The sequence below is a fragment of the Polistes canadensis genome, unplaced genomic scaffold (genome assembly GCF_001313835.1).
Source record: "Polistes canadensis isolate GaletaPanama2010 unplaced genomic scaffold, ASM131383v1 scaffold_189, whole genome shotgun sequence".
NCBI classification, from domain to species: Eukaryota; Metazoa; Arthropoda; class Insecta; order Hymenoptera; family Vespidae; genus Polistes; species Polistes canadensis.
Genome location: NW_014569736.1, coordinates 305,546 through 316,388, shown reverse-complemented (window position 1 = coordinate 316,388; position 10,843 = coordinate 305,546). Strand labels below are relative to the sequence as shown.

The 10,843-nt window shown below is 29.1% G+C and overlaps 1 protein-coding gene across 3 annotated transcripts in view; it reads right to left on the bottom strand.

Annotated features, from left to right (window-relative positions):
- Positions 1-10,843, bottom strand: part of LOC106789553 (probable G-protein coupled receptor CG31760) — a 110,220-nt gene that overhangs the window by 11,072 nt on the left and 88,305 nt on the right. For all 3 annotated transcript variants that reach the window (XM_014753864.1, XM_014753863.1, XM_014753862.1), the window contains 2 exons: positions 2,431-2,499; positions 2,055-2,164 (listed from right to left, as the gene is read on the bottom strand). In XM_014753864.1, coding sequence (XP_014609350.1) covers positions 2,055-2,164; positions 2,431-2,499 — 179 coding nt within the window. The remainder of the gene's footprint in view (positions 1-2,054; positions 2,165-2,430; positions 2,500-10,843) is intronic.

Here is a 10,843-nt window from a genome sequence, read left to right as displayed (position 1 = left end):
AAGTACCGGCACGATTATCGATCCTTTATAAGTTCCGACATTCTTTTCCAGTTCTTTCTAGTTCTTTCTGATTTTAATTTACGATTAAATAGTAATTTTCATTCGGATTTAATGTGAATCGTATTATTGTTATTAATTAATCATTTATACGATAACAATTTTGAAAAAAAAAAAAAAAAAAGAAATGTTATAAAAAGAAGAAAAAGAAGACGATGAGAAAGGATAATGATGGATGAGCGAATAGGAAAAAAAATAATAGAAATATACAACCGGTTTTAGTGAAAAAATAAATATTTGTATGTAAAAAGCGAAAAGGCTCGATATTTTCTCATTTCTAACATTCGTTAATGTTCGGATTAAACTAGGAAAAGGGGAAATTCAAGTTTAGGTTGGTTCGGTTCGCGTTAAAATATTTTCAAAATGTTCGATTTCGATCCAGAGAACAGGAGATATTAAAGGTTGGGGAATTGAAGTTGGGTTTCGGGGATGGGAGGGTGTTTGATTGCATGCGGGCTGGATTAAAGCTTTTGCCATGTGTCGGGCAAACAGAATTGACGAAGACTTTACTATTACTGAATATATCGGTAGTGTCAGCAGCCACATTATCAGGATATGACCGGATGTATGTCAGCGACATACTTGCACATATATATGTATATCGTTACGTATTATATGTTTTCGTAGTATTGGTAGATATAATGCGGGAGAAACGTGGCTTTCATCGAACCAATGTAAATCGGGATAATGGCAATGTTCCTAACACTTACGATATTGACTCGTTAACATATCCAAAGTTGAATACAATTCACTCCTAAATACTCTATGATCTTAATTTCCAATTTAAATGATATTAGTGTAATCATATATTTTCATCATTCATTTCGTAATCGTACCAAAGGATGGATTATTGTAATTAGCACATTCGTGACCGAGCATTTTTTTTAAACGAGATTACAATTAATTTGAAATATATAAAATATCCGTGGATGGGTTGTGACAAGTTCTTGAGCTTTCCAAGAAAAATGAGTAACCGTAAACATTATTTCTACTCTTCAACATTTTTCATTCCATCTGTATGTATTCCTCTTAACGAAGATAATAATATTATAATTAAATTTAACATGAAAATATTTATAATGCAATTGGACGTTTTTAATGCTCGAACGAAATTGGAGAGAAACAAATTAATATTAAAAATGTATTTATTTAATTGCATGGGGTAATTTTCTTTAACTAACATTTAATTATACGAATTTTGAAATGACATAGGAACTACTGTTGCCAATGTTTTCTATTGCGATAATTATTATAGAATAATTATTAGTTTGATCGTATAATAGAAAATGTATTATTGAAATAAGAAATTAATTTCGAGCATAATTTCGAGCGTTGATTCGTCTTATTCGAAATAATTCAATATACGTGTTCAATTATACGTTCTCCATCTTACGTATCGTCGATGTTAAATGATTAAATGTTCTCAGGTTAACGTTTCAAAGCTAATGAGACAAGTTGGTGTATTGCGATGCCAGAAGCTTAGCGTTTAACGTTCTTTGAACGTGCAAAAGGATGAGAGGATATTTACTCGCCACAGATGGCAAATTGCAAAGTTGTAAGCATCATTATCCAAGTAATCGATTCCTTTCAATGACTCTTCTTATTTTCGACACTTACACCGCTACTATTTTAGAATTTATCGAAAAGTAAACCTATTTATCAACCTTTTTTCCTTTACCTTACTTCTCTTACAAGTTTCATTATATTTCTAGCGTAGAAAAATACGTTGTTAAAGAAATAAGGAGCAAAGAAATATACGCTATAAGAATTTATTTTTTTTTCGCGTTGCAGAAACATATAAATAAATTAAAGGAGAAAGTAAAACGCTAGATTTTCTCTAATACAAATTCTTGGATACTTAGGAATACGCGTAAAGAATATAACAAACGTGTTGCAATTTTTATTTTTTTGCTTCGATTTTTTATTTTATCGTACTCGAGCAATAGATATTATTTGGGAATTTTTTAAAAATAATTATCAATCGTTCGTTTACTTACCGCCAAGTTTTCAACATTAAAGCACCGTACGTTAAAGAAAATCCAATTTCTCTAAGCCAAACTCGAACGGTGCACGTAATAACGTTTGGCTGAGGATACATTACAATAGTCTGCAAAATAAAAACATAGGAGTGCAATTTTGTGTGTGTGTTTTTTTTTAAACGAAGAAATGTAATAAAGTGTATAGAATCATAATTATAATTATTTAAATCATTCGTACGAGAATGTTAATGCGTCTAATGAAAATCACAAATATTAAAAGGAAAAGTTCGCTAACTTAATTCGACGAATATTATTCATACAATACAAAAGTTTATTACATCCGTCTATGAATGATATAATTCTTTGGAGGAAGAAAAAAAATACCGGACTTTACCGTGCAATATATGAAGAATGCACCCAACACTATAACGCGTAGCAAAACCGGGCTGGCAGCTCTGACTACCTGAAATAAAACAAAATTGCTAGATATTGTTTCTTATTGCGAAACATTTTATCATATATATATATATATTCTTTTTTTGTCAAACGAATTTTTAATGAAAAATTACACTGTCGCTATTTTCCTCTTTTTCTTTTTCCCTACACATTTGGTTTATTTTAGAGAACACGTACGTGTACGTACCCATTAAAAATAATATTGTGTATGTACATATGATTCATATGTTCATTAAAAAATTTGATGTTACACAGTTGTGATATATAATTCAAAGTAGATTCGACTAATTGAAAAAAATATGTTGCATAAATTATGACAATTTAAAACACAGTCTCTATACTTAGTGCATGCATTTCTTTTTCTCTTAATTTGTATTACATATTTATTTTTAGATTTTCTTTTTTTATTAACATGATTGTCGATGCAACATTGAACGAATTAACTATATTTGTAAGAGTGATTAATTTGTTGTATAAAATGAACGAGAGTAATATGTGAACAAAGGATTATTTTAATAATTGTTGAGTATTATGTTAGTATATAATAATTATTAGGATGCTCGTACAAATGTATTCAACGACATCGTAATAATAGGAGTTAGTGAGTTACGACGAGTCAGAGAATTCCATTCGGTAGTTTATATTATTTATTGCTAAATTCGTTTCGCGCTTACTCGTTATCATTTGACTATCATCTCTTCCTCTCTTTCTTTTCACGTAAAGAACACAGCAACACACAACAAGCAAGTTTATTCAATGCAATACCGTAAATGAAACAGTGAAACACGCAAACGAGAAATTAGCTTTGTTGCTGCTGGTAGAAACTTTACCTTTCTTGTTTCCTTTTTCATTTCTTCCAATGTCTCTTATTTTTCATTCTTATTTCACTAATCCTTAACTACAAAAAAGCAAATAAAAAAGAGAGAGAGAGAGAGAGAATATAGAGAATCGATTCGAAAGAGTTGAAAAGTTTATTTATTTTTTTGTTTGTAACAACGAAAACAAAAAAAAAAATAGAAAAATCTATCTTCTTGTATATAGGGGAAATTGGAGCAAGAGAAGAGTTAAATTTTGGTCCCGTTGTATCATTGAAAGTTTGTCCAAACTGTGTCCAGTACCTTCCTCTGGACGTATAAACGCAAAGCTACTTGGAACTTTTTATATTATTCAAAAGGAAAAAGTGTCCCCAAGCCGTAAACTCGATTAATGCGTTCTTTTCTTGTCCTATCGTATCGTTCCCCCCTCATTCCCTCGTCCCGACCTTATTTTCTTCAAGATTTATCGTTTCAATGATACACACACACTCATACATATATTCATACACAGACACGCGAGCACGTAGATAAAACGTAATACGAATAGGAATATGTGAGATTTGTATAATACATATAAGAACAACGATACGTTCGAATAATGATGTATATAAAGTATCGAATTAATTTTTATAAACAAATCTAGTTGCATAACATACTTTTGTTTTTAATCTGTTGATATAGTATTTTCTTTACGGGATTGTAATAGTTTATTTTTTGTGTGTGCATATATGCAAATGCTCGTATTCTTCGGTAATATTATTTTTTGTTTTTCTTGTTTGTATTTTCTAATTGAATTATCCAAAAAATCATACGTAAGGATAATTGGTTTTATGTATTATGCAAAATTTCCTAAGATATCTTTTATTTTCTATTCTTTTGATTTAAATTTTCCAACGTAAGAAAAGTACGAATTGTACGATGTATATATCTATATTTAAAGCAATAAACTTATTCTCGGTAGCATACAAATTGCAATAAGCCGTGTGTAATATTATCTAACGATATTATTAAATGTTTTCAAACCCTATATAATTTATATCTAAATGGATCTACGGGGAATATTCGACACCGATACTTGTCCTTATGCAAATTGTCGATATTATCGAAGCAATATTCCAGTTCTATGTATGAACCGGACGTTCTTCTCTTGGTGGAAAGGAGGAGGAGGAGTAGGGTGAAGAAGGGGGAAGAGTTAATTCACTTTAACGTTCGATTCATTCCCATAAATGCTTTAGGGAAAATATTCCTCGAAATTGTCGTATCATATTCAACGAGATTGCTATATATTATATATACAATATAATATAATATAAGACAACGAAATGATAATATATAAGTATGCAGGAATTATTAATACTTTTATATTTCTTAATTGTAATTAGCGAGTAAGAAGAAAAATTGTAGAATGGTAGAAAATGGTATTCCACTGAATATATATCTGGGATCATTTATTTGGGACGAAAAGAAAATGATTACTTTAAGCTTCTTTCGCTTGGACAGTTCTATCGTTCCTTTATAATGGAAATTAATTAGCTTTAGAAAAAAAATACGAGGAAATGAAGAGAAGGAGAGAGAAAGAGAGAGAAAGAAACACGGATTCCGTGCAGATGTAGAAAAGTTAAATTGTTGTTTTCGTAATCAAAGCAATTTAACGTTTAATTGTAAATGCATTCTAATGGCGTCCCCTTGTACCAAAACCACATCTTTCTTATGCGAGGACAAAACGTTAAAGTGTTTCTTGCCTGTCTGCCAGTCTTTTTCGTATCACCGTGAATAGAACTTTCTGTGTTACAGGGAGAATTTGTTTTTCTATTTCTTATCTTTTAGATTTTTCTTCTCTCGACATTCGAAGAAAGACGTTCGTTTTCGGAACAATGAGAGGAAGAAACGTTATGAACGAGAAAGAGAAGAAAACAGAGAGAAGACGGGGTAGTGGGTGGGTGGTTGATGGTAGTGGTGGTTGGTGGTAGTGGTATACAACCAACATACATGCTTTTTCTACTCCAACGAGAGAAATAGTGTTTGCTTTTGTAAAGAAAATCCAATAGGGTGGAATTAGTCGTGTGCAGTATTGTTAGAAAGCAACAACTGCAACAACACTCTACGTTGAATTCTTCTATTATCTTTTTTACCACTTTTCTAGCGAATTTTTTCGAGGTTTCTTTGCCGAAGTAATGCGAAAAATGGTATTCCCGTTTAAACAACGCGGGAACGTGAAAGAGAGGAAATGAAAAACGGGAAGAAAGGAAAGGAGAAAAATAATAAAAAAAGGTGATGGTATGCAATTTGGTATGTTTCGTGTTGTTAGAAAAAATATAAATAATTCAAAACACGGCGTATAAGACGGATATAAACAATTCTTCGATTCGTTTCACATATAATTTTTTCGAGAAATATTTTTATAAAGCGAGACGAAAAATGATAGAGGGAGGGACAGAGAGAGAGAGAGGGAGGGAGGATTAAGAGGTAGGGTTGGAAAGGTATCGTTATTAGGGTTATAAATATTATTAATCAGCCATTTACATTGTCGTATTTTCGCAAGAAGCAACGGTTAGTGCTCTCATAAAAACGGCTTAGTTTTAAATAGTGGTGTAAAAAAGGACTAATGGAGCTGATGGAAAAATAAGGGGAGGAAGAGGATGGTAAATATTATGCAAACTAATTTCTTCTCTTCATATTTATATTTATAGGAATGAAAAAGTATGCATCGATTTCGTACACGAAATGTTTGTCTGTAACGAGTTAGGTTACTTCTCAGCTTTGGTATAACATATATAAAAAAAAGTTCATTTTTGTAGATAACTCTTTGGGATAAAGTAATAAACTTGTTTCGAAATTTTCTTCAAGTATAGTTTACGTTTTATACTCTTTTTACATATTTATATATATATATATACTCGTACTTGTGTCAATAAAATTTAAAAAGTTTATCAACGACCACATAAAAAAAAGTTTTCTTGATCAAACGATAAAATAAAAAAAACTACGTTCGAATTATATTTCTCAATTTTTGCAGATGTTTTCCTATTAATTTATTAGAATTTATTAAACATATTACCCTACCATAATTTTCGAAAAATCAAAAAGATAAAAAATGTAATATTTAAATTTAATTAAAAATATTATTCGCATGCGCAAATATGCGAGAAGTAATTTTAATGTTATTTACAACTCGTGCGCCGTTCCTAAATAAATTTTAATTAAACTTTTAATCCGCGTAAAAAGGGATATTTATAAGAGCCCTTTCGATATATTTTCTAAGCGAAAATTGAGAATTAATTTGATTTCTCGAGTTTTAACAGAAAGGAAAATGAATATTAAAGAAGTATAACACTCTTCGTTTTCTTCGAGGTTACAGACTCATCCATCGTAAAGAAATTTCTTGGTTGGTCCGTTTATGGTTATCACGTACATGGTAAGGGCGTATTCGCCCTTCGTGTTACTTCTTTTTCCATCCCTTTCTTTCGAAAAAGAGGGAAGAAATTTAATGAAGCCTTTCGTGCGTTGCGAGTCTGTTCAACTTGATAAAACATATTTGCTCGAAGATACTTCGAAGAATTTTTATATTCTCTCGCTTTCTCTTTTATTCTCTTATTTTTTCGCGTTCTTCCTTCTTTTTTTTTTTTTTTTTTTTCATTATAATTCTCGTCCAAAATTTTTTTATCGCAATACAAAAATAATAAAATAAACCGCGCGAGTTTGTTCTATTATAATCTGTCACATGAGAGATATATTACCAGAGAGAATGATTTTAACAATTATTTTTTAACATTTATTACACATCCATTTGGTTACTATTTAGAAATAAAGATAAATACATTTAAAAGCAAATATGAATTACTTAATATTTTAAATATTTTTGCTATACGAGATGTATTATACATAAAAGAGAAAAACAGAATGAGAGAGAGAGAGATAGAACGTTATGTGTTCTAATAATATAAAAAAGTTCCTTTGTGCTGCATCCATCCGAGCGTGTTCAATTATATTATTTCAATATAACATATATTTGAAGAAGAAGAAGAATAAAAAAAAATACAATAAATCTACCTATAGGTCGTAATAAGCATTCTAGAAGAAAAATATGCAACAAAGGAATATATTTTTCCGTATGATGTTATCAGAAAATATGAGGAATAATTTGTTTATATAATCGATGCTCGTATGTATGTGAATATGCATACTTACTTTGAAAAAGCATGAGTGTAGATAAACGTACGTATGACTAATGTAATTTGCTTTTTATTACACGAGAATCAATGTTTAATAAATTTGAAATTCTAATTAAATTCAAGAATGAAACTTTGGAATAAAGTATGAAAGCGTTTAAAAAACAAGAGTAATATTATCTTAAATAAATTCAAGTAAATTATTCCACATTTCCATATTCTTTTCCACAATAATCGTTATCTTAATTTTACAATTGTTTCTTGTGCAAATAATAATTTTGTTTCTTACGGAAATTCAAAATTAAAAATGTTTAAAGGTATAACCTTTCACTTTGTTTAATCTTCTATTTTATAGAAATTCAAGACAAACAGGGAAATGAAATGTCAAAAGCATGCGTGTTCTTCTTGATAGTATGAATTTAACCCTTATGAGAGTGGAAGTGTTTATGGTTTGTCACCTGTTCTAATTGCTTTAGCAACAAAGTAAATGTAATTAACACACTTTTATTTTAATTTACACTTCTAGCGCGCCTTTAATTATTTAATAAAATAAAAAGGAAGAAAAAATGATGTTACAATATTTGACTATATGCTGAATACGAATGATTCATATTTATGTGGTAAGTTGTGTTAGATGTAAATGAAACAAACTGTCAGACAAGTATATCTATCAGTTGCTGCTAACCAAACAAAATTAACCGTCATATGAGCTTACGTGATATGTTAAAACGATTCATCATGCATGTTTACGTTTTCAGAAAAATGAACTGTCAACGAGTGTAATCGGTGGGAAACAGGTATACTCATCGTTTGTAACTGTTATCGAAATCGAAGTTATTTGAAAGCTACTGTCATCACTTTGTTTTTCACATCCTTATCTCTTTTTCAGGGTTATTTAATACATTTTTTTATTTTATCAATAGATAGTTAAATGTCTTTTGTATTATCGTTTAAAATATTAATAAATAATATTTGAGAAATTATGTCTAAATAAATGCTTGCGTTACGGGGATAAAAAGAAAATCATTGCATATAAATATATTTCATTGTTGTTGGAAATATTTAGGAAATAATATTTTAGAAATTGTTGCTTATTAACATTAGATCATTGTTACGTAGAAAATGTATGTAAATTTCGAGATCCTCAGCTATTTATGTTTTGCTCGTCAGTAATTTAAATGTACATTGAACGAAAGATGAATTTAGAAGCAAGTCGACAATCCATAATAGCTGTCTATTGTGCAAGTATAAATATATATATGCATATAATCTATCTATGTGTTGTATAGAATAAAATGGACAGCAGGAGTGTAGTAATTGTTCGAAAGTTGGTCGATTTAACAACAAAGCACGAACACGTGTCATACGTTATACATAACAAACGAGACCCCTTTATGCATTTAGATTAATAGTGTTTCATATCTTTTTATTTCGTATATTATTTTCCTACGTAAAATGATATTTAAAAATTTGTTCGAAGTTCATTTTGTTACGTGGACTCGTTGAATTTTACTTAACCGAACAGCTGGCACATTTTTCAATAAGAAATACATTACGAAAAACGATACCGTATAGAAATCTACGATCACGAAGCTTCCGCATTTAGAAGAAGGGATCTATTAAGGCCAAGAAAATATGAAAAGATAAAGAAAAAGAACAAGAAAGAAAAAGAGAGAGAGAGAGAGAGAGATAGAGAGTGGGAGAAGGAAAAAGAAATGCAATTTTAAATTCGAATAAAAATATGTTTTTCACGCTGCTACGAGAAATGCTTACTCCAAAGCTGACTGGTTGTTCCTCGTTTAATTAATCAACTTTTTACTTTTTTTTTTGGGTTTTTTTTTTCTTTTTTTACCCGTTCTCTAATTTTTATACACATAGGAAAAAGTTTAACTACGTATAATGGTTATAATGGAAAAAGAAAAATGATTTCTTGAAGCGTATATAACAAGATATTTAAATAATTAAACGAATAGCTTTGTTTTCCTTTGAGATTTAACATAACATACAACAACGTGTTTACATGGTTTTATTTAACATTTTAACTATTTTCAAAAACGTGAAATATTTTCTTATCATTCGTTCGGGAATTTTCTAACTCTTTCTTTATGTCATCTTATTTTATTTGTTTATCGATTTTCGTGTCAACTTTTTCAATAAAAAATATATATTAATAAATTAATATTATTCTTTTATATATTAAATTTTGTGTGAAAGATAACGTAGCAAGTTGTAAGAAAAAATACGTGAAAAATCTTCGCAGGTTTTTATCATCCCTCTTCTTTTTTCTTTTTTCTTTTTTCCATAACAATTTAAAGAATATGACATCGAATAATCCTCGATTTCTCTGAGTGAATGGAAAAAGATTTAAAGTATCTTGGAGAGATCTGAAATTACATTCATTCTTAGGGAATATATATTCCTTTTCGTTCTATAATACTTTGGAGAGAGAGAACAAGAGACAAAATAGAATACTTGAAGATTATTTTTACACATATATAAAAAGTACCATTTGCGTACAAAAGTAACTTTGTACTTTGGTGTTGAACATTACAGTTATTTAACTCTTGTTTAAACTTCAAGAAGAAAGCAATCAAAAGTAAAAGCCATGTAGGTATGTGTAAAAAAAGAAAAAAAGAAAAAAAGAAAAAAAGAAAAAAGTAAAAAAATAAAAAAAGAAAAAAAGTATAATAAGAAAGAAAAAGAACATTTTGAACAGGCATTATATTTGTACGCATATTTGTATTCAGATTTAATACAGATAACGCGTTAGTTTGATGGTACTCTATAAATTTTCGTGTTATATTTATCTCGTAAAAAAAAAAAAAAAATGTAAAATTAAAAGCTAACTTTCGTAATAGGTATACAAATCATATAGGAAAATAAAAAATAGTTCGATGGGAGAAAGAAAAATATAATGACGAAGAAAACATTCGATAAAATTTAATTATCAATATTCTTGTCTAAAAAATATATTATTATATAAGTCTCAAAGGGAATTATAGACGGTTAATAAATCTAATGAACAATTTATTTTGAACTAGTTGTACGTTTCGTCCCTTACTGGGGACTTCATCAGCAACTTGATCATTAAGTTCACGCGTCAATACATATTATCTTTTTTACAGAGTCATACATTTCAATAAAACTTAACATATTACAATACAATTTGATCCTAAACACCTTATTTTATCACACGTAATCAAATACTGATTCTATCTAGACTAGTCTTTAATAATCTAGGTATCTTCAGTATTGAAAATATGGTAAATATTTTTTATACTAAAAGTGAATAGATTTTAATAAAACATATATTAAATTAAAGTGCACTCTTTTATCTACACGTACAATACAAATTTGAGTTATAAAT